At 49.6% G+C, this 27,875-nt stretch overlaps 1 protein-coding gene across 2 annotated transcripts in view; it reads left to right on the top strand.

Annotated features, from left to right (window-relative positions):
- Window positions 1-25,994, top strand: part of Ptk2b (protein tyrosine kinase 2 beta) — a 119,535-nt gene extending 93,541 nt beyond the window's left edge. The window contains exons 6-31 of one of the 2 annotated variants that reach the window (XM_051160737.1): window positions 625-687; window positions 971-1,025; window positions 1,429-1,569; window positions 1,813-1,887; window positions 2,452-2,553; window positions 3,461-3,578; window positions 4,007-4,046; window positions 4,471-4,517; window positions 5,337-5,387; window positions 5,791-5,888; window positions 6,692-6,776; window positions 7,089-7,189; window positions 7,465-7,580; window positions 8,838-8,938; window positions 9,081-9,170; window positions 10,047-10,251; window positions 12,605-12,713; window positions 14,074-14,139; window positions 16,498-16,623; window positions 21,095-21,241; window positions 21,341-21,376; window positions 21,689-21,713; window positions 22,634-22,680; window positions 23,355-23,492; window positions 23,730-23,810; window positions 25,629-25,994. In XM_051160737.1, coding sequence (XP_051016694.1) covers window positions 625-687; window positions 971-1,025; window positions 1,429-1,569; window positions 1,813-1,887; window positions 2,452-2,553; window positions 3,461-3,578; window positions 4,007-4,046; window positions 4,471-4,517; window positions 5,337-5,387; window positions 5,791-5,888; window positions 6,692-6,776; window positions 7,089-7,189; window positions 7,465-7,580; window positions 8,838-8,938; window positions 9,081-9,170; window positions 10,047-10,251; window positions 12,605-12,713; window positions 14,074-14,139; window positions 16,498-16,623; window positions 21,095-21,241; window positions 21,341-21,376; window positions 21,689-21,713; window positions 22,634-22,680; window positions 23,355-23,492; window positions 23,730-23,810; window positions 25,629-25,844 — 2,479 coding nt within the window. In that variant the 3' untranslated portion in view covers window positions 25,845-25,994. The remainder of the gene's footprint in view (window positions 1-624; window positions 688-970; window positions 1,026-1,428; window positions 1,570-1,812; window positions 1,888-2,451; window positions 2,554-3,460; window positions 3,579-4,006; window positions 4,047-4,470; window positions 4,518-5,336; window positions 5,388-5,790; window positions 5,889-6,691; window positions 6,777-7,088; window positions 7,190-7,464; window positions 7,581-8,837; window positions 8,939-9,080; window positions 9,171-10,046; window positions 10,252-12,604; window positions 12,714-14,073; window positions 14,140-16,497; window positions 16,624-21,094; window positions 21,242-21,340; window positions 21,377-21,688; window positions 21,714-22,633; window positions 22,681-23,354; window positions 23,493-23,729; window positions 23,811-25,628) is intronic. The other variant, XM_051160738.1, reaches the window with a different exon arrangement.
- Window positions 25,995-27,875: the final 1,881 nt, after the last annotated feature.

Genomic DNA, 27,875 nt, shown 5'->3' with positions numbered 1-27,875 from the left:
AACAAGGTGTAAACCTATAATGTGTCTATGTTCTGGTTAGCTAAGTTCACTGTTTCAGAATCCTGAGCGTGCAGCGTTAGTGCCGAAGTATCCCCAGTTATCTGTAACCATCTGAGTTAAGGGGACCCTGAGTGACTATAAGGTAAAAATCAAGATTAGGACAATGCCTACAATAGCTGATGATTGATTACTAGACACAGTGGACTTGGCAATATAGAGAGTCTGGTGTACCTGGGGGCATTGGCTATTTCATCTCCAATTAAAATCACAATTGCTACAAATAGGCTATTATTATAATTTATACTATTACACCATGAATTATTGTTTATAGTATAGTCCTTATTACTTTGTATAGTCATAATACAAAATATACAGTATTATATATACATATATATGACTTAAATATAGGAATTTTTATATCATCTGGCAGTAGGATTATTAATTGTTTTCATTTTCTCCTGTAAATGTTATTGCTCTTTGGGTCTTATCCCCCCTGGTGGCATCTGTATCTGGTAGAGAAAGATGCTTTCAGGCTAACACATGGACAGAAGGCGCCCTACTCTGAGGGATTCACCCTCCAACTATGGGCCCTCTTTGCCATGCCGTCTCTCCCTCTCTCCCCAGGAGATTCTTCAAGGACATGCCCCACAATGCACTGGACAAAAAGTCCAACTTTGAACTCCTGGAGTAAGTTCTATGTCAGGCATGGATTCCCCCCTTTCCCCCTCCCCCTTCCCCCCCTTTTCCCTTTCCCCTTTCCCCCTCCCCCTTTCCCCCTCCCCCTCCCTATCCCCCTCCCTCCCCCCCTCCCCCCTTCCCCCAGTGTCCTGTTGTCTTGTACACCTGTCCAACTCCCCAGCCAGGAGCCCCCAGGGCCCAGTTCCCCGGTCTCCAAGCCCTCTCACAACCTTTTGGTTGGTCAGAAGTCCAGTACATGTGTCAACTGCAGCCTACATTTTCCTTCTTTCAGAAAAGAAGTGGGTCTGGACCTGTTTTTCCCAAAGCAGATGCAAGAAAACTTGAAGGTGAGGGAAACAGAGAGCAAGGAGCCCAGTGAGCCCTGCTTGATATCCGCTCAGGACAAGAAGAAGATCTATTTCCTTAGACTGCGTGATTTAAGACAGCTGGTGTGCGTGGTAGGCCCTCCGGGCCTGGGATGATGCGCACCTGGCTCAAGACTGCCCTGGAGGCTTGATTGTTTCATGACCTGGGTTATGGGATTCCATGGCTCCTGCCTTCCCTCCCAGGGTTAGGGTGAGCATCTGTGGAAACAGCTGTGAGCTTTAGGAAAAACAGCTAAGCTTCTGTCGTGGTGGGGACCCCGCAACTCATGTTGCAGCAGCGGCGGGGGGGGGGGGGGGGGCTTCTTTCCACAAGATCCAAGGCAGGAACCTGAACTGACTCGGTCCTCCCCATCCGCCCTCCTAGCCTAAGCACTTCCGGAAGATGATCCAGCAGACGTTCCAGCAGTATGCATCACTCCGAGAGGAAGAGTGCGTCATGAAGTTCTTCAATACCCTGGCGGGCTTTGCCAACATCGACCAGGAGACCTATCGCTGCGAACTCATTGTAATGGCCTATTTTTCTTACCTTCACCCTGCCTGACCTCCAGGCCTCTGGGCTTATATCCCAGGCGGGCAATTTGGGAAAAAAGAGGGAGGTGGGAAGGGAGAGAAAAGTGATGGGAAGAGGTGAGCTGTATGGTGGAGTTTAGCACGGAAAGGTGTTTGCTCACCTTCATGAAGATCTCCTAAAGCTTCTGAATATGGCTGGGCACCATGGGAACCAATCCCCTTTCTCCTTTTATTCCAGCAAGGATGGAACATTACTGTGGACCTGGTCATTGGCCCTAAAGGCATCCGCCAGCTGACAAGTCAGGATACAAAGGTAGAGAGAGAGCCCAAGAGCGAGCCAGCAACCCAGCTCCAGCTCAGAGGTCTTGTCCTCCTCCCTGTCTCTCCTTCTGTGCCCCCATCAGCTCTTCTCCCCCATCTCCCCACTGCTCAGGGCAGAGACTTTATAAGGGCATGGCCTTGGTGTAGATTTGTTGAGAGGATCTGGGGAGAGCAGCGAGGGTCAGATAGTTCACTATTTGCCATGACACTGCTGCACAAAGTGGGGTTAGGAGTGATAGAAGGCTGTTGCTGCTCTTGTGGTGCATAAGGAAGAGCTTCTCCCTCGATGGCAAAATAAGGCAGTGACTCTCTGGGAACCAGGTCTAGTTCTGGCTCTACCCTCAACTTGACTTACGACCTTGACAAGGGTACCTTCCTCCCTTTTCTTCTGCGACCTGAGCATCATGGGCTCCCGATGGTCTCCCAGCATTATTCTCTCCATCTTCAGAAGAGACATTCCCCACTCCCCACCCTTCATCCTCACCCCCATCTTGACCAGTTTCCTCCGCAGATCCTGGAGTTAAATGTTCTTCAGTTCTCCCTGCCTCTTTCACAGCCCACCTGTCTGGCCGAGTTCAAACAGATCAAGTCCATCAGGTGCCTCCCACTAGAAGAGGGCCAGGCAGTCCTGCAGCTGGGCATCGAGGGTGCCCCCCAGGTGAGCATCTCTGGGAGACCTGGGAGCTTTGTGGTGAGATTTATTCAAGCCAGCATGCCCAAGTCCAGCAGGGACCAGGGTTCTCTGTTGACAGCTCTTGTTTAAAAAAGAAAAGAAAACTGTACCCATGACTGGCAAGATAAAGGAGCCTACCCCCGCCAATAATCTGAGTTCAACCCGCCCCCCCCCCCCGTAGTAGAAGGAGAGAAATGACTTGTGGGAATTGTCCTCTGACCTCCACATTCACATAGTGGCAACTCTGTGGCTTCTCTCCTTCATCTCCTATTTGGTATAGACCGAAATTAAATCCTACCCAGTCTTCACACAAAGTTCTGTGATAATAATAAGATTGGGGGGAAATTATTATTTTAATATCATAAAAGAAGTAGAAAAGGCTTTAGAGTAGGTAGAGGTGACTGGAAATAAGAAACATAGCCCATGTCCAATATTTGGCAAATAAGCAATGGCTTAGAAGTTGAGACCTGAGAGACATAGTTTTATGTGTGTTTGTAATTAGAAGTATGGGAGCAACCTCAGACCACCAAACATTTGTCTCTCTCCTCTAGCCAGCATGTGCTGAGCCCCCAAGCCTACCCACCTCTCACTTCTCAGTTTCTGCACGTACACAGCAAGCGCTTAAGAAATACAAGGTTCAGGGATGAGAATAAATGAGACTCAGACCTGGCCTTGCAACAAAGAGCACTGGATAGCCAGTGGGAGGGATAGCCAGTGTGCCCCCTGGTGGCTGTCTCTAACAGCAACCGCGCACACACAATACTTAGGAAAGGTGCGGCTGGAATCCCACAGAGGTGGGGCCAGGCCCTGCAGCCTCTTCTTCCTCCTCCTTGTGGGATGGACTCTAGCCGAGGCTTCGCTTTCTCACGGTGGCTGGCTCCCTTCTCTGCAGTCCTTGTCCATCAAAACCTCATCCCTGGCAGAGGCTGAGAACATGGCTGACCTCATAGATGGCTACTGCAGGCTGCAAGGAGAACAAAAAGGCTCTCTCATCATGAATGCCAAGAAAGGTAGGATTCTCTTTGCAAGTAGAATAGCCCAGAGGTGGGTGGAAGAGGGAAGATGAGACATTGGCCCTTAAGTGGAAGGAAAGATTTTAGGAGTGTGAGGAGGTACAGAGCCTGTCTAGTCTAGGTGGTCAACTACAGGAAGTAACTTCTGGGGAGCGGGGCGTGTTTACAACCTCTGGCATAACAGAGCCTTTGCTAGCATATGACTGTTCTGTTCTTTGTGACCCTGATTGGGGACCAGTCAGGAAATGGGCACTGCCTGGAGCTGGTGATATTGGCAGGAGGAAGTTTACAAGGAGGGTTCTAGTTCCAGTCCAAGTAACGCCCACAGTGATGCTGACAGACAGCCTCATGAGCAGGTGTCCCATCTGCCATCTGCTCACCATACGTTTATGGTTTCCATCCTCCCTTCCCCCACTTTCCCCTAGATGGCGAGAGGAGGAACAGCCTGCCCCACATCCCCACACTGTGAGTACAAGAGGGATGCCAGGCTCAAGACCAAAACTCAGACAACATGAGCTAGGCTGGGAAAACCTGCAGCAAGCAACCCCCACCCCCACCCCGCCAACCTCCCTTGTTTTTGAGAGAATACCTGAGTGTCATCATTTCAGTAGAGTGTGTGTGTTCCCTCCCGGTACACAGCCATAGGAATATCCCCTGTCCCACCTGCTGCTGTCCTGAGATAGAGGGAGGCCTCTGTCCTTCCTTCCACCCTTGCCCCTCGGAGTCCCAGGCTATATACTGCCAGCCCCCTGACTGCCAGGTTGGCTGCTTTTAAAGATCCAGCCAGTACTGAGTGGGTGGATGGTAGAGTGCAGCTGCCTGGGGGTGGGGGGAGTGTTGCAGGCCTCTGAAGTCAGCCAGCTTCTGCCCTCTTTACCTTCTCCCACAGAAACCTGGAAGCTCGGCGCTCCCACTTCTCAGAGAGCTGCAGCATAGGTAAGCATAGCCACTGTGCCCTCAGCCTCTGCCCCTGCCTCATGCCTGCCCACTGCCTCTGCTTCCTCTCCTGGGGTTACCAAGCCTTCTCTCCAAGTCACAGTAGAACACTCACACCCCTCCCCCATCAGTTCTCAATGATGGCTCAAAACTACCATTAGTTGTAATAGCAAACATGAATAGTTTGCACCATGGTGCTGTGTTGACCTTGGTTGGCTTTATTGGCACACACAATGCAGTAAATTGACTCAAAACCAGCCATATTTTTTTTCTCTCCTCCCAGGTCTGGAGGCTGGCAAGTCCAGTCTCTGCAGATTCTTGCTGGTGAGGGCTCTGTGCTGGGCTCGCCTCCTTGCTGTGTGGTCACATGGTAGAGCGGTCACATGGTAGAGAGAGCAAGCGCTAGTCTCTCATCCTCTTCTTTTAAGAACACTAATTTTAATAGGAATCCCCTCTTCATGACATCATCAAACTCATCACTTCCCAGGGACCCCCCACCAGGCATCATACTGTTGGGTAGGACTGCAGTGTATGGATCTGGGAGAGACACAAACACCATGTTACTAATAGAGTTTAATGGATTGTGTGTTATTTGAAACCAACAGAACTGAGTGAGTAATCAGAGACTCGGGCTGAAGTGTCTTCAGCTATGTGGCTTCCTTGAATCTTGGTATAGAAGGCTGGACTCTCCTGCATGACCCCCACCCTCACTCTCTCCTTTGCCTACCTGGCTTCCGAATAGGAACCAGGCCCTAATTCCTGGCTGTGCCTCGTAATGACATCTAGCCTGTGGGCTGGGCCCCTCTTCTGTCATTACAGAGTCAGACATCTATGCAGAGATTCCAGATGAGACACTGCGAAGGCCAGGAGGTAGGTTCTTAAAGAGGCTGGTCACCCCACCACCAGCGTGGCCATGGTCAGGGCCCTGAGAGGTGACATCATGAGGACTCCTGGGACAACGCAGGGGAACCAGTCTGTCCTTCCTTTATCCTCATTTGCATGTGCTCAGGCAGAGAAAACCTGAGGGACCCTGGGTTTGAGAGCTGAGCCTCCACACAGACTGGCCTTGTTATGTGGGTCTGTGTGGCTTCAGTGAGGACCTCAGGAATGTGACCCTAGGAAGCAGGGAGCTGGGAACAGGGTGGTAGGTCTCCCTGGACCTGAGACAATGGGATAATCTAGATGCCATGTCCCAGCCAAGGCCCTTAGATCTTTGCTGTTGAACACTTGGGTTCCCCAGGGAAGCCAGCTGCCATTTTCTCTTCGTATGCAGGTCCACAGTATGGCGTTGCCCGTGAAGATGTAGTTCTTAATCGCATCCTTGGGGAAGGCTTCTTTGGGGAGGTCTACGAAGGTGTCTACACTAATCATGTGAGTCCCAGGCACTAAGTATCCCTTTTCTTTGTGAGAGAGGAGCTGGGTTGGAGGTCGCAGCTGGCTGATGCCCAGTGGGTATGCATTCACACAGCCCGGGGATACTCCTGAGATTGGGCAACAGTGTACTAGGGGTGACAACACAGTGAACTCTGAGGCTCATGGGAGAATGCAGAGGAAGGAAGAAGTAAAGTAAGATGCAGTTGGGGCAGGGCCTAAGTGGATCCAGCAGGAACTGGTGTCCAGGTGGCTGAAGCCAGGGTGAGCCTTGGCTATACAGTTATACTTCAACAGCCTGGAGAAAGTAGGGCCCAAGGAGAGAGAGCGGTGTGGTTGACAGCCAAAAGTAAGGCTAGAGAAGGAAGCCCTGCTCTCTTCTGGTGGGGCCCGTGTGTATGCGTGTGTGTGTGTGTGTGTGTGTGTGTGTGTGTGTGTGTGTGTGTGTGTGTGTGTGTGTGTATGCGTGTGTGTGTGTGTGTGTGTGTGTGTGTGTGTGTGTGTGTGTGTGTGTGTTCTGCCCCACATGCCTGCTTGCCTTGGGCAGATCACGTGGCTCTATCCTCATCTGGACAGAGAGATTGAGCTTTCTGGTCTCTGAAGCCCTTTCTAGTTCTAGCACAGAAGAATCTGGAAGGAAGGAGAGGTGTGGATGGGTTGCAGGGCTGAGGTGCCCTGCAGAAGCCACACCATTTGCTTTCCTTAGGCTGCTAGCCAAGTCTGCGATAGCCATGCCGAGGCTGGGGACGGGACACTCTCTTCTGAAAAGCACTAGGGTCCCTGAACATAGACTTCTATTGCAGAAAGGGGAAAAGGTCAATGTGGCCGTCAAGACCTGCAAGAAAGACTGTACCCTGGATAACAAGGAGAAGTTCATGAGCGAGGCAGGTAGGCATCCCCTGGGGTAGGGGCCCCTGAGATGCTCCAGCCCTCTAAGATGGGAAGGGAGCTGGAAGTCTGGGAAGGAGCGGCAGCCTACCTCTACTCCTGATTGTAAAACTCTCTTGGCCCCATATGTCACAGTTGGGGCAGGACACCACATTTCTCTTATGTGGCTTGTGATGGGGGCTGTAGTTTGGTGGTAGAACCCTTGCCTGGCATGCGCAAGGGTCCTGTTTGATCCTCTGTGCGGAAAAAAGAAGAACAAAACATGTTCTGTGTGACCTTTGACCTGCTCCACCCCTCCTCTCCCTCCTGCAGTGATCATGAAGAATCTTGACCACCCCCACATCGTGAAGCTGATTGGCATCATTGAAGAGGAGCCCACATGGATCATCATGGAACTGTACCCTTATGGGGAGGTGAGCTCAGGGGGCTGACGAGGAAGCCCGTGGGACAATGGGGCTGAGGAGGCATGGGAGGCATTTATAGCAAGGGGTCTTTGCAGCTTCCCACCTTGCGTATCAGCTGTTAGGTAGAGGAAGTTGCCAAAACATATTGCCAATCTTTGAATTTGTCCCTGCTGCTGCCCCCAAAAGAAAGAAGGGGGTCAGTGACTACTGGTAGCCCAGTGCCTTGGTGGACGCCACGCTGGGGCAGAAGGAGCGATTCTCACGGCATGTCTCTCTTCCTGCAGCTGGGCCACTACCTGGAGCGAAATAAGAACTCTCTGAAGGTACCCACTCTGGTCCTGTACTCTCTGCAGATATGCAAAGCCATGGCCTATCTGGAGAGCATCAGCTGTGTACACAGGTAGGAGCAGTGTAAGAGTTGATCTGGTCCCTGAAGAGGAGGCAGTGTGTAGAACTGGGGGGTGATGTGGTCCCAAGCCAGAACCCGATGCTGGTCTGTGCCTGGCAAAGTGAGAGTGCTCACCGCTCGGGTACATCACATAAAACATCTCCTCATCTGGGAAGTTAAAAGGTCCTAGGATACTGAGAGGAAATCGGAATTCTGAGGTCTCGCTGTAGCTTTGTATCTTTTGCTCGGTCCTGGTGAGCGCTGGGGTCAGGGTGGGAGCGCTGCTCTCTTGCTAAAAGCATCATCTCCATCACTGGGTGAAACTTGGCTTAGGAAGAAAGTGAGCTGGAGGAATGTCCGGAACATCCTAGGGTCTCCATGCTAGTTCTCCAGTACCGTGACCCGCCATCCACTTTAACTGTGGCTGTATATGGTTCTAGCCCACTCTCCACCTGGCTTTGCTCTCATTCCTTTGAGAATCTGAGTCCCAAAGAGACCACAGTGGGGTGCTCACCCTACCATGCATGTGGCCTGTGTGGCTTTGAGCCTGATTCTGTGCAAAGCCATATAGGAAATACAAACAAACATCCCTTGTTCATTCAGCAAGTCTTGTGGAGCATCTACTTAGCACGGCCTATGTTCTAGAAGGTAGAACAAAGTCGCAATCAATATGACCATATAGTCGGGGAGGAGGGCCCCCTCGGTCATAGACCTAGGGGAGGGGAATAGGATGAAAGCAAGAGGGAGGAACAGGTGGATACAAGGGATGGGATAACAATTGAGTTGTAATCTGAACAAATTAATTAAATAAAAAAAGAAAAAAAACACAAAACAAACAAACAAACAAAAAGAGCAAAAGGAATCTTTGTCCTTGGAAAGCTCACGTTCTAGGCTGAGGGTCAAGTGTGAGTTGCACGTGGCCTGGACCCAAGCTGATGTGCTTGTAGGTATGTTTCCTTTATTTGTCCGAAGCTGGGTGTTTTAAAACCATCTTTTCAGTAGCTGAAACGACAGGAAGTCCTATGGCCTGTGGGAAGCAGGTAGGCCCTTTGGGGCTTGTGGTGGTACTAAGAATGCAGGTGGCCCAGGTCAGCGGGCATGCCTCAAGGAGATGCAGATGCCTATGTCTCAGGAGCTATATCATCCTGGTGATGCTGTCTTCCTGACCGAAACTTCCTGGGATATTCCTTCAAGCTGGTGCCTGGTTCTCTTCACTTGTACCAGCATCCCAAGGCAGTGCCTCATGCTAGACTTCAACCCTTTTTTCAGGGATATTGCTGTCCGGAACATTCTAGTGGCCTCTCCCGAGTGTGTGAAGCTAGGAGACTTTGGGCTCTCCCGGTACATTGAGGATGAAGACTATTACAAAGGTGAGTTGCCAGTACAATTCATAGAATTCAAAATCCCAGAGTAAGGAAGCCTCACCCAGCCAGTGGGCTCTGGAGAGCAGGAATGTAATTCTGGACCTCACACCCCTAAATAATTCCTGCAAACCTCTTTGTCCACGCCAAGCCTCCGTGACTCGTCTTCCCATCAAATGGATGTCCCCGGAGTCCATCAACTTCCGGCGCTTCACGACTGCCAGTGACGTCTGGATGTTTGGTGAGTGGTGACTCAGGAGGGCCCAGGAAAGCACTGGTTCTCACATCTGTGGCCTGCGCAGGAGGGCAGCACAGGGAGCAAGGATCTTACATGGGCCCCTCAGGTGCCAGAGGCATTGAGAAGCCCCAATGGTGGAGAGAGTCGGTGGCAGAGCGGAAGTGACATGGGCGAGGGCCTGGTTAGGATAAACTGGGTTTATCTCCCTTGTAAAGACCTGTGACAAGCATGCACTACATCAGCGGTCCTACAAGGACTGTGCAGGAAGGGCTTCTGGGAGTCCTCAGAGAAAACTGGCCAGCTTCTTTCAAGAAGAGAGAGGCCCAGCTGGATATGATGGGCATAGCATGCTGTACAGCGTCATCCTTCATCCCATCATCCTTCACCCCAAGCTCACACAGGCAACAAATGTCAGAACTGGTATTAGGACTGCCCCCACCCCCTGCCATGCATGAGGAAGGCCTTTGCTCCTCCCCTACCCCAGGAATAAGTTCTGACCACCCAGATGATAGCCTCCCCCAGATCCTCTGGATCCTAGTAGCTCCATTGGGGAGGGTTCTTGTGGAGAATAGACTGTGGTTCACGTGCTATAGGTATATAGGTATAGGCATATAGGTATATAGGTGTAGGTATATAGGTGTAGGTATATAGGTGTAGGTATATAGGTATATAGGTGTAGGTATATAGGTTATAGGTATAGGTATAGATATATAGGTATATAAGTTCATGTGCTATCCATGTCTTGGCTGAACTATTGTGGTGGGTGAGACCTCAGGGGAGAATGTTGCTCCTCCAGCTGTGACCAATCGCCAGCTGTCACCGTTGTCCCTGGGGATATTACGTTGGTCCCTCCCCTGAGCCTTTCCCCTCTTGTCTCAGCTGTGTGCATGTGGGAGATCCTCAGCTTTGGGAAGCAGCCTTTCTTCTGGCTTGAAAACAAGGATGTCATCGGGGTGCTAGAGAAAGGGGACAGGCTGCCCAAGCCCGACCTCTGTCCACCTGTCCTTTACACCCTCATGACTCGCTGCTGGGACTATGACCCCAGTGACCGGCCCCGCTTCACGGAGCTTGTGTGCAGTCTCAGGTGAGCATATTGCGGGGAGCCGTGGGTAGAGGATGAAGCTTTGGGTGTGGTGGGGAGCCTCCAGCCCTGGGCAGTCTTTGTTCCCCCTTGTCAGACAGGAAGTTCAGATTTAGGTTGGTGACTTGACCACTAGTAGTGACAGGTAAAATGGGACTTAACACTCAGAACATCCTTCTGGTCACCATGTGGAAGTTGGAAGCATAATGGTACTAGATAGTGTTGGAGGACAGAGAGGTGAGACCTGTCACATGCAAGCTCAGTGGTGAGGGAGGGCAGCCTGGGGAAGCCTTGCTCACCCTGGCACTTTGTGGAGTAGACTGCTTATGACTGTGACCTTTCTCACTCCCCTTCTGCATTTGGTAGTCCTTCCCAGTTATAGAAGAAGGGGATGTTTTGACCTGTTACCAAGACTGTTCTCCTTTACGTGTCTGTTCTGTTTGAGGACCAGTGGCTTAAGTGGGCTCATTAACCCAGCAGCTGTGTCTCCAGTGTCAGGAAGTCACTGGGGAGGGGTGTCACCTCTCTTAGGGCTTCAGGGTCCTCCATCTTTCTGCCTACCACTCATGAGTGATCCAACGTCTTTTGCTTTTCTTTAGGTTAGGGATCAGCAAGCCTCTGTTAAAGACCCAGGTAGTAAATATTTGGTTCTTTGCAGTCTATGTAAGTCTCTGTTGCAACTACTTGGCTCTATCACTGCAGCCAGAGGCACTGGTAAAGGAAGAGGCTGGCTGTGTTTGATAAAGTTCCATCTGCATACGCCAAAACTTGGCATCATGAAAACAAACAAATAAACAAACAAAACAGGTGGTGACCATTCTTAATTTGAAACCATGAGAAAATAGGGAGGAGAACAGGCTTAGCCTGTGGCCCCTGTTTGTGGACCCCTGTCTTAGGGAAGCTTGCTTAGTGAGCTTAGATAATGTGGCAAACTGTGTGTGTGCATGTGTGAGTCTGGGTGTGTGCATGCGTGTGTGTGTGTGTGTGTGGGTATGTGTGTGAGTGGGTGTGCACTGGGGAACAAGAGAATGTTAGGCAAGTGTTCTACCACTGAGCTACACTCAGCTCTGGTGGTTTTATTTGAGAGCCAGAAAATAGGCTCTAGACAAGACATGGCACCATATGCTTGTAATCCCAACACTTGGAAGGTACAGAGTAGGATCCTGTGTTCAAGATCATCCCTAGCACAAGTTTTCATTTAAAAGTCTGATGGGAGGACCAAAGGAAAGGCTGAGAAAGCCTAGGTGAGGATGACCCTGCATTTGTCCGTGCCTTGGAGTCTCAAACACGCTCTGCAAAACCGTAGTCTTGAATGCCTATCTGTTCCAGTCTTCCCTCCGTGACTCTTCTCATTGATTCTGCACCATCTGTTGGTCCTTCCTAAGGAAGTCTTAGGCAGGTTCCAGGATAAAAAGTGACTGGAAGATATAACCTGGTCAAAAGCTCTGGGATGGACAAGGTGGGTTCTTGAGAACCATGGGAAGCTGTGGCAGTTGCCTATCTCTGGGCTGACACCCACTCCTACCCCTTGAAGTGACTCAGATCCCAGAGACGCTCAGATGCCTCCTGTTGGCACAGCCTGCCAGTCCTTCCTCTAGGGTTAAGAAAGGGTCCAAACAGCATGCCCCAGGCTTGTGTCAAACTTTGAGAACTTGCAAAAACACTCGTGAACTTTTAGAATCCTTTTGATTTACAAAGAATAGTCAGCTATGAGCACTGTGTGTGTGTGTGTGTGTGTGTATCTGTGTTTGTGTGTGTGTGTCTGTGTCTGTGTGTGTGCATGCCTGTGTGCAAGTGTATATTGAAAGGCACAGTACCACATGGTATGCATTTGGCAATACATAATGCTTAGTGTTCCTTTGAACACATGGACTCAAAGACCCTGCAGTAATTCCAGGGGCCTCTGGGCTGAGAAGCACTGCACTAGGAGAGAAAGGCAGGATCTCATTATAGCTGAGAGTATGCAGCAGCCCAGAGCCTGCTATGGAGTGCAAACAGAGGTATCTAATGTCATGGTGAGTCTGGAGCCTGGTCATGAGCTTAGATGGGGCTCTGGAAATGTAAACAGGGCTTTTTTGCCAATAGCTGGTGCAGGGAGGCTGGAGGTGGTAGAGGTAGAGCTGCTAGCCAGCTTCCACCACCCATTGGACTGGCTCTCTAAAGGACTCCACCTATTGAATCCACTTGTGTGATGCAAGGGTGGCCTCAAGATCCATATCCTAACCTGTCTCACAGACATTTTGTTGGGGAGATAGAGGTGGACATGGGATCAGGTGGCCCTCATTCAGGCCTCTCCTGACCTCAGTGTGTTTCCCCTTGACCCGGTTTCTCTCTATCTGACCTGACTCCTCGGCAGTGACATCTATCAGATGGAAAAGGACATCGCCGTAGAGCAGGAAAGGAATGCTCGCTACCGACCCCCCAAAATCCTGGAACCCACTGCTTTTCAAGAACCCCCACCCAAGGTAAGTCAAAGCTGGGCCTCATTAGTCCTATGGGTCCCAGCAGAGCCACTTTTGTGGCCCACTGCCCTCTCAGAGCACAAGGACCTTGCTTTCCTACAATACTCTCTCTGTCCTGAACCCAAGCCCTAACCCTCCATGGGTGGTCCATAGGGAGAAATCTGAGGCCAGCACACAGCCTATGGGGAAGTTGCAACAAGAAGTGTATTTCAGAGTTACCTACCAGAAGCCTGTGTTCTAGGGATGGCAGATCAGGCGCCCGTTACGATAAGAAAGGGGGACGTCCTGAGATCCTGAGTTTCGGCTGTACATCTATGCCTGCAGTGACAACCTTGGGCTCAGGACCCAGGACCCTACTGCCCCATCATCAGGTGGTTGGGTTTCTAGAAACCCAGGCTGTATTACTAAGTAGAGGTGACAAAACAAGATGCCCCAGGCAGAATGACTTCATCAGCAGACATCCATCCCTCAGAGTTTCTGGAACTGGGGAGCCCAGTGTCTGGTGAGGGTCTGTGTTCACTACTTTACTCATCGCTGAGGCGAAACATAGGATGAAAACAACCTAAAGAAGAAAAGGGTTATTTGGACTGTGCATTTGAGAGTACAGTCTGTCACAGCAAGGAAGGCATGGCAGACAGAGCCTGAGGTCACATGACATCTACTGACAGGAAGTAGAGAGCTGAATGCTTCCTCTTTGGCAGCTTTGCCTTTTTATATGGTCCAGGATCCCAGCCCAAGGAATGATTTCCCCCGCCACACACACACATCTAGAGTGAATCTTCTCTCAGTTAACTTAATATAGAAAACTCCTCAAGGACATGCCTAGAGTCTTGTCTCTTTGGTGATTCTAGAGCTGTCAAACTGACAATCAGTATTAACTGTTGCAGAGCCCCTTCCTAGCTTCCAGATGGCTTCCTTCTTGGCATACCCTCATGTGTCAGAATGAGAAGGATTCTCTTAGGCTTCTGTGCTATTCTCATCAGGGTGCTAATCCCATCAAAGGATGACTTCACCCAACTCTAATCCCCTCTCAAAGACCATACCTCATAATACTGTCACATTGAGAGATAGGGTACCAATATATTAAACACGTATGGTTGGAACTGGGCACCAAAATGAGCTCATAGCAACACTCAATCTGGCCCAGGGCCCTTTCTCATAGTCTCTCTTGCTTGTGCTGCTCCCATCACTAGCCATGTAACTAGTGCTCAGTGCACAGCTGCAAAATGGATCTGGTGATAATTTTGTTCCCATCTCTCCATTGTAAATGAACAGATCTGCCTTTGACTTCATAGCTCCTTGGGTGTGTCCTTTTTGCTGAAGGGCAGAGTTAGATTGAGATAGCCCTGTATTTTCTTTCTAGCCCAGCCGGCCGAAGTACAGGCCCCCTCCACAGACCAACCTGCTGGCTCCTAAGCTGCAGTACCAGGTAAATGTGTAACCAGATGGTGGGGAGGGTTGACTTCGTCCCTCCTCAAGGACCTTCCTGAAATGCCATGCCTACATCTTTGTCGTGTAGCAGCAAACACCTGCTTAGGGGATGGAGACAGCCTGGGTTGGCTGTTTCTCCACAGCCAGGAAAGAATTTTAACTTATATCAAAAGAAGAGAAAGTCAGTTCTGCCTGCAGCCCAGTCCAGCCATCCTCAGTGTCTTATGCTTCCTGTGCCTGCCTGCAGCTGCCTTCCTGTGTCCCTGGCTTTGCTGACCTCTTATCCTGAGCAGAGCCTTCTCAGAAGAAATTCCTCAGTGCTGGGGATGCACCCATATAGGACGGTCCTGTAGACCTGAGTGCCACACAAGGTTCTATACAGAGGCTCTGGTCAGGAGCTAGGTGGTCAGTAAAAGGGAACAGAGGCCTATCCGAGCTGTCTGCATCCATCATTGCCAGCCTTGAATCTCCCCAAGGCTGTAGCCTGTGTCTCGTGGTGCCCTGTGTCACTTTCTTGCAGCTGGGTGAGAGACAACCCAGCTTCCTGCCTTTTCTTCCCCTACATACCCTAGCATAGAGTTGTGGCTTGGAAACAGAGCACCTCAAATGGCATGTACCAATGTCAGCCCTGCTGCTGCTCCACACAGGAAGAGTGAGCACCCGTTCCCATGCTTCCCTTGTCAGGGAGATGACCCTGTGTCAAAAACAAGCCCAACTAAGAGTGAGCACACAAATCCTCTCCACGTGAAGAGAATGCCATGCAGGAGATGACAGTAATGCCTTAAAAAAGAAATGTGCAGGCTAGTGAGATAGTGCAATGGGCAGAGGCGCCAAACATCATGGCCTGTGTTCGATCCCTGGAGATCCCTCCCATGGTGGAAGGAGAAAACCAATGTCCAGAAAGTGTCCTCTGACATTCACAATCACTGTATGGCATACATATGCACACACACACACACACACACACACACACTAAGTAAGTTTTAAAACCCATTTAGAGTAATATATCCTTAGACTGGAGAGACGGCTTAGTGGTTAAAGCACTTTCTCTGAGACCATGAGGACTGGAGCTTGATGCCCAGAGCCTCCATAAATGCAGGAGAGCACAGCAGCCATCTGTAATCCCTGCCTTAGTAGGCGGAGACAAGGAATCCCTCCAGCAAACTGGCGAATTTTGAGACAAGCTCTGGGTTTGACCAAGACCATGTCTCCTCTCAGTGAATAGGGTGAAATAGTGATTAAGGATGATTCCTGACATCAAGCTGGGGCCACCTCCATGTGTACATACACACACACAAGCATACACCACACACACATGCACATACACAGACATATGCACACACACACCACATGCAAACACATACACACATCACACACAGAAGCACACATACATGCATGTACACACAAGCATATGCCACACACACATATGAGCATACACCACAACACATGTATACCATACACACATATGCACACACGCACATATACATGTACACATGCATGCATACATACAAGCATATGCCACACACATGTATGCATACACACATGCACACACAAGCATATACCACACACATGTAATATGCACACCACACAAACACATACACACATCACATGCACACCACACACACATAAAATGGAACACGTTTTTAATCAAAATAATTTTACCCTAGACACACATGCAGAGAGAGAGAGAGAGAGAGAATATGAGAATATTTCTTTATTTTTGGGGTTTGCCCCTGTGGACTCAATCAAGAATGGAATATATGAAAAAAGAAAAGAACAAAGCCCATACTCCATGAAATAGGTACAAAGTTTTATTGTCATTATTCCCTAAACAATATACTGGGACACTTACATAGCCTTTACATAGTATTCAATATGAGTGATCTAGAGGACAGCTGTAGACACACAAATATAACACCATTTGATGTAAGGGATTCCCCATCTACAGTGCATCCTGGAGCCACACCAAACCCCCCCCCCCCGGGACACTGAGGGATAGCTGTGTGTGTATGTGTGCAGTCCTTATCTGCAGGCTTACTCTAAGCTATGTCACAACTACAGAACATAACTCTCTTCCTAAGGTCCTACCCTTGGTCTCAGGAGATGAAAGGTCTGTGGGCATCCTCCTGTGCAGAGAGCATTGTATAGGAGGAGTGTCTGGCAGGTCAGAAGCCACGTGGCTCTTCGGCAGGGCCGGGGAAACATCCCATTCCATTCCTTATCTGCCATGGTAGAGCTAGTCTGCACCCCATGGTGTGCACCCAGCCTCCTTTTTTGTGTTCCTGTTCGTAGCTGCAAATTGTCCACCCTCTCGCCTTGTCCCTGTGCCTTGTGCTTCTTTGCTTCTCATGAATAGGTCCCTGAGGGTCTGTGTGCCAGCTCTCCTACGCTTACCAGCCCTATGGAGTACCCATCTCCTGTTAACTCGCTGCACACCCCACCTCTCCACCGGCACAATGTCTTCAAGCGCCACAGCATGCGGGTAAGAGGACTCTGCATGCTGGGTGTCGGCCTTGCCATGGAGGCTGCTGGAGGGGGGTGGCCTGGGATGTGCTCCGTGTTTCCACATGCTGGTCAGACTACCAGAGGGCTTCTGTGGCCCTCTGCCTTTTACAAACACATTAGCTGGATAGGACTTGCTTTTGTCCATACAGGTGTTGTGGCCAATGATGGCGGATTCTCCCAGGAGTCAGGTACAATAGGCAGCATAGAGGCTTTGTAAGCAGAGCGTAGCAGGGCTTAGGGTTTGCTATGGCATAAAGGATCCTGGAGGCTTCTCCTCCTGCTGTTTTCCTGACTGCTTTGGTTGCTATAATCTATCCCCTCAGGGAAGACTGCTTCCTAGCGGCTTTTACTGCTGCTTTTGCGAGTGGGATTCTGGGAATGAAGGGTAGAGGCCCATGTGGATACGGGTTCACATGCCTCTTTCTCTTCAGTGATTGGCAAGGCTCTGAGGGCTTCACAGAGTGGATACTCAAGGCTTCTGCACTGAGCACCTTAGCTTGTAAGCAGATGTCCACTCGCACCCTTGTTGCCCTGTGCTGTGAGCATTTGCTATATTTTACTGAGCTATGAGACAGACCAAAACACTTACCATTTTAGCTTTGGCTGTATGTGCATATACATTTCAGACTCAAATGCATAACTCTGAATCTCTTTGTGAAAAGCCGCACATTTATTACAATGCATTTGCAGAACATAGGCAATTATGTTGATAGACTGCTATGCTGTTGTTCTTAATTTAGTAAAAAAATTTAAATGAACATAATTTAGAATTCCAGGCAGCAAGATCTGTTATGAAGTCAAATTTCTCCAAACTCACTCTATTTTTCTCTCTTACATTAATTTAAACAATTTCTGTCTTCATATGTGCTTAACCATAATTAAACCCGTTTTAAGCATGTGCTATAATTTAGGCAATGCTCACCAACCCCCTGCCCTGGACCCTTTATTTATTGTTAATTAAGTTTCAGAAAGCTTTGTCTAAAATGGTGTTCTTTTGGAAAGAGGCTATTTAGTGCCTGTGAGGGGCAGCACTGCCTTTGTCTAAGCTGTATTTCGCTGCCAGGACTTCTTTCAGTTCCATAAAGACAGCCTGGGCAGGGTTTTTCTCTGTGTGCGGTGTGTCACAGGGGTTAGAAGTGATTGTCATAATGGAACTCTGCCTGAAAGAACATAATGAACACTTCTTTAAATAGGTTTTTTTTTTTAAGTTAATTAAGTATAAACTACATTTTATGGTATATATGAGGCAGTCTCTTTCCAGTGGCACGCTAATAAGATATAACAGCATTCCCATGAAGCATCTTAAAGTATTTAACAAAGATTCAGAGACAGCAAAGTGATTTCCTCTATAGCATGGCTCCTCTGGGAGTCTGAGGAGCATCACACATCGCCCTCCTGGGGCGGGGCGGGGGGGGGCGTTATCATAATTCTCTAATGAAGTTCACTCAGAAGGGAGACCCAGGGTGCTGTCCTAGGTACTGAAGGAAGAACCCGGAGGCTTTGTCTTCAGGGCACAGGTGCATGCTGGCCTGTATCCCTCCTGGGGAAGCTCTAGAAAGGGATACCCTGGACTGTAGGGTATGGACAAAAAAAAAAAAAAAAAAAAAAAGAGGTAGCACTAGGGACCAAGACTTAGTGGCGAAAATCTATGTGGTAAGGGGCAGGGCACTGCTTTGCTAGAGCAAGGAAGGTTTTGTATAGAGGTGTAACTGAGGCAGCAAGAATGAAGGATAGCAATTAGAAAAAAGCATCTCATGAGCCTTGGAATCACTGGAGCTGGGGAGAAGGCTCTGTGGATAAGATGCTTGCTGTGTAGGCATGAAGAACAGAGTTTGCATCCTCTAACTCACCTAAATGCTGCGTGGGTGGGTGCACTGGTCCACCTGTAATTGCAGCTCTAGGAACACAGAGAATCCTGGGAGCAAGGTGGCTAGGTAGACTAGCTCATATTAGTGAGTTCTCAGTTCAGTGTAGGGAGATACATGCTTCAAGGATGTGGAAAGCACTTGAGGTAGGTGACTTCCAGCCTCCACGTGCACAGGCCTCCACAACACATGCCAACACACATGCACACACACACACACACACACACACACACACACACATGCACACATGCACATACATACACAGACTGAATAAAGCAAAAGGCTTCTCCCTTTTACTCTTTAGTCTTGTTATGTAATTAGAAGGCATCAGAACCAGCCTTCCAGCGTGTGTTTGCTAAAATATTTGCCAAACTCAAGCCTGGGGCATACAACACCTATACCCTGTGGGGCTCTCTTAAGACCTGTAAGGCTACATAGTAGATTTTGGACTCTAGTAACCTACCCTATCAGTATTTAATCTTCCTCAGTCTATGTGCTTTGTTTTATATTTCTACTTTGTATTTAAAACTTTTCACCCTTAGTTTCACCATTTATTAAAAGCCTGGGGTAGCCATAGACCAGTATTGGACTTACCTGGGGATATTTTTTATTTGTTTGTTTTTCAAGACAGAGTTTTTCCATGTAGCCTTGGCTGTCCTAAACTCACTTTGTAGACCAGGCTGGCCTCAGATTCTCAGAGATCTGGCTGATTCTGCCTCCCGCAGTGCTGGGATTACAGGTGTGCCCAGCAACTGGGGATATTTTAAACTTTAAAATGTTTACCTTCATTTTTGGAGCATTGGTGCCTTAGTCTGTTTTCTGCTTCCATAACAAAATACCCAAGGCCAGTACTTCACACAGAAAAGATGGTTAGTTAGCTCGGTTTTGAGGTGCTAAGAACATGGACAGGTGCCTGCTGGGCTCCACTGAGGACCTCTGGCCACATGACACCATAATAGATAGTGTCATGTTAGGGGCATAAATAACTTTCCTGTCTATTATCCATTTAGCCCTATGAGAACAGAAACATAGCGGTTTTTAAAACTGCTGTTCTCCCAGCATCCAGCTCCATGCCTGCCACACAGCAGCTGTTTGACAAATAGTTGCTGAACGGATTCGATGAAGAGTATTGTAAGAAATCAGCACCAGTAATTGAATATGTATGAGTGATGGGCAATGTACCCCAGTACAACCATTTTAAACCTATACTGTAACAAGCAAGCCTCTTTGATAGAGTTAGTGGAGAACTCTTCAGAGGCCTGGCAGAGATATGGCTTGTTAAAAATATATATGATTTTTTTTAATTTAGCATTTTCTTTAAGTGACCTATAAACTGGCCACTTCAAAGGGAAGAGACTGTGTTGATCCCTTGTGTGCTTCTAATATGGGGTACCTGAGACCGGGTGACTTATACTGGACCCAAGTTTATTACTTCCAGTTTGAGGGACTTGAAAGATCAAGATCAAGGGCCACCTCCAGTGAGGCCCTCCTGCTATTTCCTAACATGGCAGAAGACATCACGTGGTTGAGAGAGCACAGAGCGAGGGCGGAGAGGCAAACTCACCCCTCTATCAGGAGCTCACGCATGTGTTAGCCCTCTCATGAAGTCAGTGCCCCCACGATCTTTAACTCTCCCTGCCTCTCAACACTGTTGCCCTGGAAATCCAATCCCTGACACGTGAACCTTAGGGGTGGGGGCACACTCAAACCGTAACACTAACTTCTGGTGTTCATGTCACAAAAGGACCCTGTCACTGGCAAAGCATTTTGCAATCAAGAAGAAGACACACACACACACACACACACACACACACACACACACACCCTTCTTCCTCCAGTAGATACAGAAGGCCACAGTGATCACTCACAGTAGATGAAAAGCAAAATAGTTTGTAGGACTGCACCCTGGGAAGACTGAGGGTGAATAGAAAAACACCAACACCCACCTAAGAAACCAAGCTAAGAATAAGTCCAAAGTCCTACAGTGAGTGAAGATCAGAACTAGGGCTAGTAAGGAGGAGTAAGCATTCATCTCGTGTCTGCAGACTTGGGCTTCTGGAAGCTTCATTGTTCCTCTTATCTCTTAGCTCATTCATTTCTTTTAACCTCCAGTTATATCATTCAAGCTGTTGTCTTAAGCAAGAGTGCATGAGTGATGGGCGCAAACAGCTCATGTACACCTGGAGCTCGACGTAGCCCCACTGCCTATAGAATCTTCCAGACCCGTCTCCATAGTGCTTAGGGTTTGGGACAGGTCTTGTATTTCTGAGTTTGTTAAATGTCAGTAGTCATCACAAATTCCAGCCAAGAAAATGAGTGGAGATGGTTGAAAAGCAATGATCATTGGCCGATCGTGTGGTGGCTTGGACCCAGTGCTCAGGGGTTTGGTACCCTATTACAACCAGGGTTATGGATGAAGCTGAGACCAGAGCAAGCCTGTCTGCATTTGTGGCTGTGGCTTTAGGAAGAGACAAGAGAAGAGCAGCAGGAAGTGCCAAGGGGTTGGCTCCCCTTGGGGCTCTTCAGCAGAGCATCCTGGTCCAAGCCTGAGGCAAGGGCTTATTGCCTCTGTTGTCCTCACAGGAGGAGGACTTCATCCGGCCCAGTAGCCGAGAAGAGGCCCAACAGCTCTGGGAGGCAGAGAAGACCAAGATAAGGCAGGTCCTGGACAGACAGCAGAAGCAGATGGTGGAAGATTCCCAGTGGCTGAGGCGTGAGGAGAGAAGCTTGGTGAATAGCCCTGCTCTGTCCCTACCTGCTGGGGTGGGTGCCCCCGCTCCATACTTTCTACTCTGGAATCTAAGTTCTTTGCTTTGATCTCCTCTGCAGGACCCTATGGTTTATATGAATGACAAGTCTCCACTGGTAAGTCACCTGGAAAGGTCTCTCGGAGCCACAGCCTGAAAAAAAAAAAAAGCCTTATCTTCTCAGGACCCATGTGCGAGATCCCTTGGTCTGCCTCTTTCTGCCTCTAGGCTGACCCCATGATTCCCTCCACATGAAAGCGCATATTGTCAGTGCTGTCTTGGGCCTCTAGAAAGGTCACTTGGGGTCAGGAGCTCTCAGATTCCCTCATTCGTGGCTATTATGCCTAAAATAGAAGGGGGTGGCCAGCGAGGGCTAGGATGTTTCCTGGAGGCTGAGCAATGACTCCTTCTTCTCTTCTTTTCCTTACAGACCCCAGAGAAGGAGGCTGGCTACAGTGAGTGCTTCCTTGGGGAAGTTTCTGCCTAGGGTGTGTCGGGGGGTGTTGTCCTATCCTTCCTTGCTCACTGTCCTGCAAGGAGCAGAGGGCTGTTTTTGATTTTAAGAAGGAAGAGGTTGTCATCTACCTTGTATCCTGAATGTGTGGAGACATTCTAGATCCAGAAGGAGCCTCCCCTTCCACTCTACCCAGCTTCCTGCTGTCCATCCGCCTTGGCCCTGCCTGCTCTTCCAGAGCTGGCAACTTCTTTGAGCCCTCTCCCTGTTTCTGGTTCCTAAGCTAATGATTTCACTTTCCAGATGAAAACTAAGACAGGGCGTGTAAGCGTCTGCCTTGGGTGAACCAGCTCCTGGATGGTGGTGAGATCAGAAGCAAGCTTACTGGCTTGCATCTTTGCTCACTGTTACAGCAGCTCCCCAAGGCTGTATGTATGTGCCATTGATGGTTAGAGTAGGGTCAACAGTGTGACGAATCATCATCATAGGTCTTAAAATCAACCCCCCCACACCAAGCTGCCCCTGCACCAGGGTGGGCTCTACAGATGGCCCACTGTAGACTGTGGGTTCCTTTTCCACGGGTGCTCAAAGCCAGCATTTCTGTCCCTTGGGAACTTGCCCATCTTGGAGGAAGCACACCAAATCATGGAGTCCCCCCCTCCACACACACACACACACATTTGCTGCACTCATGCACCCCTGCTTTGACTTTTTCTTTTTAGGCCATGAGCAGATCTTGTCCCTGGCTACTGGGAAGGCAGGAAGACCATGATCCTTGGTCATCTTCCTGGAATTAGGGGTTTACACTCTTGGGGAGGTCTCCTAATGGTAGAGATGAGGCATTGGCTTGATTGTAAGAAGATAGAAAGAGAAAGACCAGGTGCTGAGACCTTCACCTACTCCCTGTCCTTCCTATTGTAGCGGAGTTCACAGGGCCCCCACAGAAGCCACCACGACTCGGCGCTCAGGTATGTATTAGGATTACAACTGCTAAAAACCATAGACCCGAAATGCTCAGAGGCCCTCAGAAATAATCTAGTTCCGTGTCCTTAAAGTAGAGACGCGAGCCAGAGAGCAGATTCATTTTGCCTTAGGCTTCCTAGCTAATTCATGACAAAATGGGAGGAGAAAAGCCAGGTTTTGTTGTTGTTGTTTTTTTTTTTTTTTTTTTTTTTTAAATCCCTTGGGCCTCTTCCCTGCTTAGGGGAAAGGTTTCATTGATTCAACCTAGGATCGGAGGCGTGGGTCTCTTCTCTTCCTGACCCATCCCCCAGATCCCAGCATCCTACTGTCCACTGGTTTTCTTGGTTCCATAATATGTGTTTTCTCAGCATCAGCTTCATACGTAAATTATCTGAGAAATGTTAAGACAACAAAGACCCCCAAGGCCAGCTGATGTTTAGACCGGGCTTGTGTGCTACTGCATGCTTCACTAACATGCCAACATTTTTGTTTGGGTTCCCCAGAGGAGTGTGACCCCGGAGACAGAGAGGAGGTTCTACCCCTGGGATAGAGTGCTACTCTTGCAAAGCATAGGCCTTTTCACTGGTTGATATCTGTGCATTGCCAGCAAGGAATAAGAGTGATAGAGGGTCCCTCCTGGCTCCCCATGAGCCACTGGACATCTACTCCTCTCTTTCAGTCCATTCAACCCACAGCCAACCTGGACAGGACCGATGACCCCGTGTACCACAATGTCATGACCCTGGTGGAGGCCGTGCTGGAACTCAAGAACAGGCTCGGCCAGCTGCCCCCTGAGGATTATGTGGTAGTGGTGAAGGTAACTGACAGGGTGGGAGTGGATCAGGGAGGTAGGCGCTGCCCAGCCTGATGCTGGAAAGAAAACTACTGCACCCCTCTCATTGGCCAGCCTTGTAGACCCCAGGGGAACAAGGGAACCCTAGGGAGTCCAATCTCAGGTGGTCCCAAGGGGCAGATGCCTTCCTAGAGTGCAGTTCCAGGAGGAGCAGCTTTTCCAAAAGCAAGTGGAACAGCTGCCCCGTTCTTGCTCTGTTAGAATGTGGGCCTGAACCTGCGGAAGCTCATCGGGAGTGTGGACGACCTCCTGCCTTCCTTGCCATCATCTTCTAGGACAGAGGTGAGTGTTCCCGCTCTCAGCCATGCCTGCTGTACATCCTCCTGTCCCTGGCTATAATTCACTCACTGGGGCCACCTGAGCAGCCTTAATTTTCCCAACAGATGTTCTCTGGAGAGCATCAGAGCAATTAACGCCAGTTAGTGCTGAGCCTGTTCTGGGGCTCAGGCTAGGTGTCAAATAGTCTCAATGGCTATAAGCAAAGAAGAGTGCTCCATCCTTCCAGCGTTCCATCCTTCCTTCCAACATCCCATCCTGTACCTAGCAAACCTCTGCACTTAGGCGAAGACAGAAATCTCAGGGAGATAGCAGAGTATTGCTGAAGTCAAGGAGGAGTCCCGGTGTTCTGATGGAATGATGCAAAGGGATGCCTCAAAAGATGTGATAGCCCCTCCCCCATACACAGAGTACTTTACATGGCAAAAGGAACTTTATTGTGATGATACGAGTTAAGTGTCTCAAGCAGGAGAGGGTATGATGGAATATCCAGGGAAGAGGGTCAGTATCAGGGATGGGGAATGTGACAACAGCAGCTGAAGTCCTTCTACATACAAGGTAAGAAAGGCATAACCTCAGAGCTGGAAGAAGCAAGGAACAGACTCCCCCTGCCTGTACTCTTTAACAGGAGCACAGCTCTGTTGATGATCTTAGCCCCACCCCTGACTCCCCATGGTACTGATTTCAAAATTCTGATGTCCAGGACTGTTCAAGAATGAACAGGCAAAGTGTCCTGTAGCCACAAGAGAGAGATCTGTTTCTTGTCTGGAAAATGCAGTGCATTGATGCCTTGCCTTGCAGTGGGCATCTTTGCATCACATCCTGTCATGTGATCTCTACCGCCCGTGGTTGCCCAAGGCAAAACAGAACAGGGACAGGGCTGGCTACCCTCTGGGTGACAATAGTGACCTGCTAAGGAATCCCAGCTGGTCAGGTGCCACCAGAGGGCTGAGACACTCCTGAGAACCTGAACAGCTCACCGGGTGGATTTCCCAGTGCAGGTCTATGGGAGGGTTTGGCATGCTCGATGTATTCACTCATTCCTTTCATTAGCTAGATAGCTTCCGTGTTCTGTATTCATCATGCTAAGCACTGGTGATGCAATGGCTAAATAAATAAATATAAGATCTAATCTCTGTCCTTGAGAACAGACAGCTAAAGCATAGGCGTGTTAGTTCCTTATCTCATTGCTGTGGCAAAATACTCCAGGGAAACGCCCGAAGGCAGGCAAGCTTTATATTGGTTTCCTAGTTTGAAGGTGTAGTAGTACTTCCTGGAAGGGAAGGCATGCTGGAAGGAGTGTGAGGTGACTGCTCACATTGTGATTACACTCAGGAAGCAGGGATACAATAAATGCTGGTGCTCAGTCACCTTCTCCTATTTACTCACCCCAAGACTTCAGCCATCGGAATGATGCTGTCGCTTTTAGGGTGTGTCTTCCCACCTCAGTTAACCCTATCCAGAAAGTCCCTTATGCCCAGCGGTTTGTTTCCATGGTCACTCTAAATGCCATCAGTGTGACAGTCAAGAGGATCTCTCAAAGTAGGTGAACATGTTTGACCTCTGACCAGCGTGCAGGGATTGACTCTGTGAAGGAGGGCACTATCCAGTCCAGGCAGGCTGGACTGGCACATGCTTGGCTAGGGTCTGGGATGTCTGCTACACAGATCTTTGCGGACCAACTCCAGCCTGTTCGGAGGGGTGGATTCAGCCCAGGCTTGGAGTAATTTGACCCCACCCCCCCCCAGGGAACCTCTGATGTCTTAGCCAGTGCTCTTTCTGACACCATCACTCATTCAGCTTTGCTGTGTGCTTGCCCGCCAGATTGAAGGGACCCAGAAACTGCTCAACAAAGACCTGGCAGAGCTCATCAACAAGATGAGGTTGGCTCAGCAGAACGCTGTGACGTCCCTGAGTGAGGACTGCAAGAGGCAGATGCTCACAGCATCCCACACCCTGGCCGTGGATGCCAAAAACCTGCTGGATGCCGTGGACCAAGCCAAGGTTCTAGCTAACCTGGCCCACCCGCCTGCAGAGTGATGGAGGGAGGGGCCACCTGCCTGCATCTTCTGCCCCCACCTGTCATGGCGTACCTTTCCTGCCTTGCCTTTGGTTATTGGTCTTCTAGGGAAGGCTGAGCAGAGTCCTCCCCTCACCACTTTGCACGATGCCCCCTTCCCCAACCCATCCCCAGACTGTGCTACTTGGGCTGCCCCTGGACAGAGGGGACTCTGGGCACAGACACAGGGTGGGGTGATGTAGTTCATAGGGGTGCTACTGCCAGCCACTCCCTTTTACCCCAGCCTGGGTTGCTGGAGCATCACTGGGGTTACGATTGTACCCCTACCAGCCAAAATGGCTTTCTGCATGGACATTTGAGAGCCAGTATTTCCTTCCTCTTCAGCCCTCAGGGACCCCTGATATAGAGGGGACAGAGAGGGGCTTTATTTGTAGAGAGGCTGGTGAGATGAGGGCTGGGCCTGGCTCTCTTGTACAGTGTACATTGGAATTTATTTAATGTGAGTTTAGCCTGGATAGCCAGCCATGGGCTGTATTCCAGGATCAAGCCAATCCAGCCACAGGGCTCTGTGTTTTTATGACACCGAGTGCCACGGGGAAGAAGCAGAGAGTCGGAGGTCAGAACGGGACTTTGTGCCCTTCCTGCATTTCTCTTCTCCCTCTTTTCTTCTCCCCTCTTTTCTTACTCCTTTCTCTCTCCTCCCTTTTCACATCTGCTCCTTTCCTTTCTCATGTTTGTGGAGAAGATCCATTTACCTTCCTTCTTTTTGATCTGTGGTTGAATTAAAAATCATTCCATTTGCTTTGTGGTTAGCTTGGCTGTGTTGTTCATTGGATCTGCTCTTTGTGGGAGGAAGTTGACCTGGAACCATGGCCCTGGAAGAATCAGATATATCCCTGTCCAGTACAGAGCAAGAGCTGACTGATGCCAATGAGAAGTGGGGGGAGGGGTACAGCCCTTTGCTCCCTGTGGGCAGTAATGACATGGTATCCAAAAGGCAGCTTTCCAGGAAGTAGTTCCTTCTGTGGGACATTCCTTTCCTGACTGTCCCTGACCTAGGCAGGACAGCTGAGGTGCCTGACATAAAGACATGACACTCTGGATAGCAGATTTGTTTCACCATTTTGTTCACATGCAAGGAGAATGGGGTGGGTGAATGGTGGGACAGACATCTCCCCATCAGGAAATCGTGTCTCCGGGTTTGGAATACAAGGAGGGAGATGCAAGCTGCAGTCTCTGGAGGGAGGGGAAGCCAAGACCTGAACTGGTGACTGAGTGGGGTCTCACGAGAACTTGTAGTAGGGTGTCCAGGTGAGGCCTCTCATAAGCAAGTTTCCCCTAGGTCTGCTGAGGTACAGTGTGTGGGGTTCAGAGGGAAGACACCCTAAGACAGAGAAACCAGAAGCTTGCCATACTTGGCTTCCTTGGTCTCTATATCTGTAAGTGATCCCAAATCCCACTGCTGTTAGCTTCTGGGATCTGGCTCCTCAGAGACTGGACAGGATTCTAAGAGGTCAGATCCCCTGGGATCCTATGCACTAAGGGCTCTTGGAATATTACAAGGTCAAGAACAAGCTGCACAGAATAGTTCAGAGCAGGTTAGCCACCTGATGGAGCCCTGGGAAGGCTGGGGGAGAAACCTCCTCAAAGCTGTTGATGTTATGTAGCTGTTCTGGAGGCCAAAGCAACCCAGCTTGTCTCTTTCCCCTACTCAGAATGAATGGTCCAGGTGCTGAGCTCTCTCACCCAGCATGGGGCTGGGCCGGAGAGAATAGCACAAGCCAAGACTCTGCCGCCCCCAAGGAGCACACAGATGAAAGAGCTTGAAGCAAAGATCTCAGTGCCTGTGCAAGACATGCTGACAGAGCAGAGAATCTGGGACCAGGGCCTGTGGGTGGACAGAGGGGTACCAACAGTGAAGACTGCCACTTGATGACCTGAAGGTGGCCCTGATGTCTGGCATCAATTACTAGACCTCTTTGCAGCACAGAACAGTGAGACACAATGCTGAGGGCAACCTGGGGGCTCAAGGGTGCTTTCAGAAGAACAAT

This window comes from Acomys russatus, chromosome 18 (genome assembly GCF_903995435.1).
Source record: "Acomys russatus chromosome 18, mAcoRus1.1, whole genome shotgun sequence".
In the NCBI taxonomy this organism is placed as follows: Eukaryota; Metazoa; Chordata; class Mammalia; order Rodentia; family Muridae; genus Acomys; species Acomys russatus.
The sequence above is the reverse complement of the archived record's forward strand: the minus strand, read 5'-3'. Positions and strand labels throughout refer to the sequence as shown.